The 3,581-nt window shown below is 38.9% G+C and overlaps 1 protein-coding gene across 1 annotated transcript in view; it reads right to left on the minus strand.

Moving 5' to 3' along the window:
- The window catches only part of ANAPC1 (anaphase promoting complex subunit 1), a gene marked incomplete in the record, with an annotated part of 120,774 nt that overhangs the window by 60,274 nt on the left and 56,919 nt on the right, over window positions 1-3,581 (minus strand). The window contains 1 exon segment of the mRNA XM_027774995.1: window positions 2,555-2,703. Within this exon segment, the coding sequence (XP_027630796.1) occupies window positions 2,555-2,703 (149 nt within the window).

Genomic DNA, 3,581 nt, shown 5'->3' on the forward strand with positions numbered 1-3,581 from the left:
AGCTGAAGCTGAAGAGAAGGATTAAGAACTTGCAACTATAAGCAACAGAAAGAACTTTTAACTGCCTTAAACCAACTGAGAAATACACTGTAGAGAAGGATTTTATCTACCTATGGACAGTGAGAAGGTGATGGATACCAGCCCTGCATTACCTCAGGCAAGAACAGGAACTACCCTGCCATTCTTAGGGAAGCCAGACACCAGAGGATAAGTCACGCTGCAGACCTCCACAACACCACTCCTGCTAACCACAAGATGGCCGCTGTGCCACATCAACTGATGGTCAACTCTGCTTACCAGAACTGCTTTCCTGAAACTGTATTCCATGGAGACTCACCTACAGTTGCGGAACTGCACGAGACCCACACTTGATCCAACCTTGAATGGAATCTATTTTCCCTATTGTTAAAAACTTTGGACTCGTGACCCCTCTCCCTCTACTCGCAGGTATCGCATTTTCAATGACCCCTCTGGAGGATAGCTGTCTATAGCAGAGATAGAGTAATTGGGAGAGGGGGAAAGGGCTGAGGGTCAAACATAGGATAAAAAACATATTTATATGTATGAAAGTAGAAATGGAACAGTATTGGTGACGACATGCTTGATTAAGACACTATGTAGTTTATCCTAGATGGGAAACTACACTTGGTGTGTTGTGATGATACTCAGGGAATGAGTGTTAGGCAATATAATTTAATATAAAAAAAGTAATAAGCAGGAGGAAAAAAAAATGCACATTTGATGACTGAAGAGAGTTGTATGGACACAACTGGGGTCTACTTTATAATATGTTCATTCTACTCCCTGGGGTTTATGCCTAGGATCAGATTTGGATACATGTGTAAGGATATGTCAGCTGTGCTAGCTAGTGGATATACTTAGACTAATTGAGTTCATTGGTAGAACAATTGAATGGGGGGGGGCGGAAGCCATTGAGGGCAATCATGAATGTCAGGGACAATGGAGGAGGAAGATGGGACATGGCAGAGGGTGGGGATGGGGAACCTAGGATGGCAAAACAAAAGGCAAGGTATGCAGGACACAAAAATTGGGAAATCATTTGCTGAGAACATATATGTTGATGTGCTTGATTGAGCCAATGCACAGTGTATTTTGGATGGAAAATTCATATGTGTGTTGTGATGAGAAAAAATTTATAATAAAAAACAAAGTATAAAAAAAAAAAGGAGAGAGAAGAGGATAAAGACAGCAGTGAACAATAGAGAGGCAGGATGTTAATGAGAAATAGATATGGTTTATTACCTGTTGATGATGACATGTATAGTATTCTCAACTGAACCGGTCTGGGAAGTATTTCATGATGGGTGAAGTCTTTTTAATAAGCAAAATGAGAAATAGTGATTGATTGTTTAAAAAAATTATAATAATAATTATTGGGAAAAGCATGGAAAAGATATTGAATGATAAAGCGGGAAGATTGATATCTCTGTATTGACTGACATGCATGGCATTCCCTTTTGTAAAAGCAATGGAAGTCAATGTAAAGTTATATGTAATCTAGTGTAATAGAAAGAAGATTATGATGATAATAAAATAAAAAAAAATTAAAAAGAAAATCATAAAACACACACCAGCAACTGAGGAAATGCAAATTAAAATCACAAAGAGCTATCATAATACCCCTCTATCAAAAGGACAAAATAAAAAAATAGCAATAATACCAAATACTGACAAGAGGGTCGGGAAATAGCTCTGAGTTACTGTTTGTGGCAACATAAAATGGAATAGCCACTCTGGAAAATAGTTGAGTTTTTTCTTAAGTTGTTTGCTATAGTGGACGTGTACTTGGCAGAGAGAACAAAAAGAGAGAGGGAAAGCGAGAAATCACTTCCAAGGGGGGATGTCCCATGGCAATCCCTTCTCCTCCATTTCTCTATTGGGATTCTGGAGCATGTACGCACATACACCCTGCATGATTTTCAAGTTGCAGGGTCTGGGACTCAAACCGTAAAGTTGGCCATGTGGGATCGAGCACCTTAACCACCAGGTCACCTACGGAACAATCTAAATATAGATTTACTATCTGACCCATCAACCCCACTCCTAGGTATCTTCTCCAAAAAAATTAAAATTTATGCTCACTCTAAAACCAATACATGAATGTTTATAGCATCTATACATATGATTTTCAAAAACTGGAACAAACCCAACTACTTTGAGTAGACAAACCAACTGTGATACATCCATACAATGAACTATTAATCAGCAGTAGAATGCAGTGTTGTAGTTATCAGCTTGGACGAACCTCAAAATCGATATTAACCCCTAGCCCCATGTGGCCACTTACCACTTGAAACGTGGCTAGTGCACAGAGGGACTGTACTTTTAGCTTTAATTTTGAGAGAATTTTAGGGGGAAATACGAATATTCTAGACCCTAATTCTGGCAATAACTGGTGACATCATCTACACCTGTGTTGAAATTCTTAACTATACACAGAAAAAAGTTAATTGTACTGCATGGTAATTTTTTAAAAAAATTTAAAAACTCAGAAAAAAAATTAAGCAATATAGGCAACACTCTAAATACATACCAAGACTATAAGCCTGCTTCTTTCACAGATTCCAGGAAGGTAAGGGTAGGGGGGCATTCCTTCACCCTTGAGGCAGGAACTCACCCACTGATAAATACTTGGCGGCTCAGAGGTAAAAAATGATGGATGATGCATAAATCCTGTTTGACCTTTAAAATCAGATAAATATTCATAAAGATCCAAGAATACATTAAGACAATGCTATTGTATTCTAAAGAAAAGATGGTCAGTAGTACCTGTCATTTCAAAACAATCAGAATAACATTTTCCCATAGTCCCAAGATTCTTTCGTCTTTTCTACCACACTAAGTATCTATTATTATTACATGTAGATTTAAATGACTTTTCATTTTACCCTAGCCTAGATGGAAATTTAGAAAATTCTTGTGCCCAAAGCATAGAAAGAATCTCAACAAATATTTTTGGTCTAATCCTAAAGGTGAGAAAACAAAAAGAAATTCAGGATTCAGCTCTAACAATGGGGCTACAACTTTGAGTCCCTTTACCTCAAGGTCTAGGAGGGAACAATGGGATGGAAATGGTTAGGTCTGTGTTAGCCGATGTTAACCCCTAGCCCCATGTAGCCACTGACCACTTGAAACGTGGCTAGTACACAGAGGGACTGTACTTTTAGCTTTAATTTTTTTCTGAGAGATTTTTGCTATAAGGTGTATGTGCTCGTCAGAGAGACAGAGACAGAAAGAGCAAAATCATCCCCAGTACACATGGTCATGCCACAATCCTTTCTCCTCCATTCTCCCCTCGGGATTTTGGGCAGGCACGCACGCATATGCACTCAGTGTGGGTTTTAAGCCACTGGGTCTAGGACTCAAACTGCAGTAGACTATGTGGGAGTCCAGCAACATAACCATTACACCATCTGCTGGTTCCTTTTTAGTTTTAATTAAATTGCAGAACCACGTCTAATAGCTACTAAGTGGAGAGCACAGTTCTAGGTTAAAGCATCCTTGGCACTGGACAGTCTTTGCAAGTCAGACCCTTATAGCTGGGTAAAACATTCCCTCCC

Source organism: Tupaia chinensis, unplaced genomic scaffold (assembly GCF_000334495.1).
Source record: "Tupaia chinensis unplaced genomic scaffold, TupChi_1.0 Scaffold000511_1, whole genome shotgun sequence".
Classification (NCBI taxonomy): domain Eukaryota; kingdom Metazoa; phylum Chordata; class Mammalia; order Scandentia; family Tupaiidae; genus Tupaia; species Tupaia belangeri.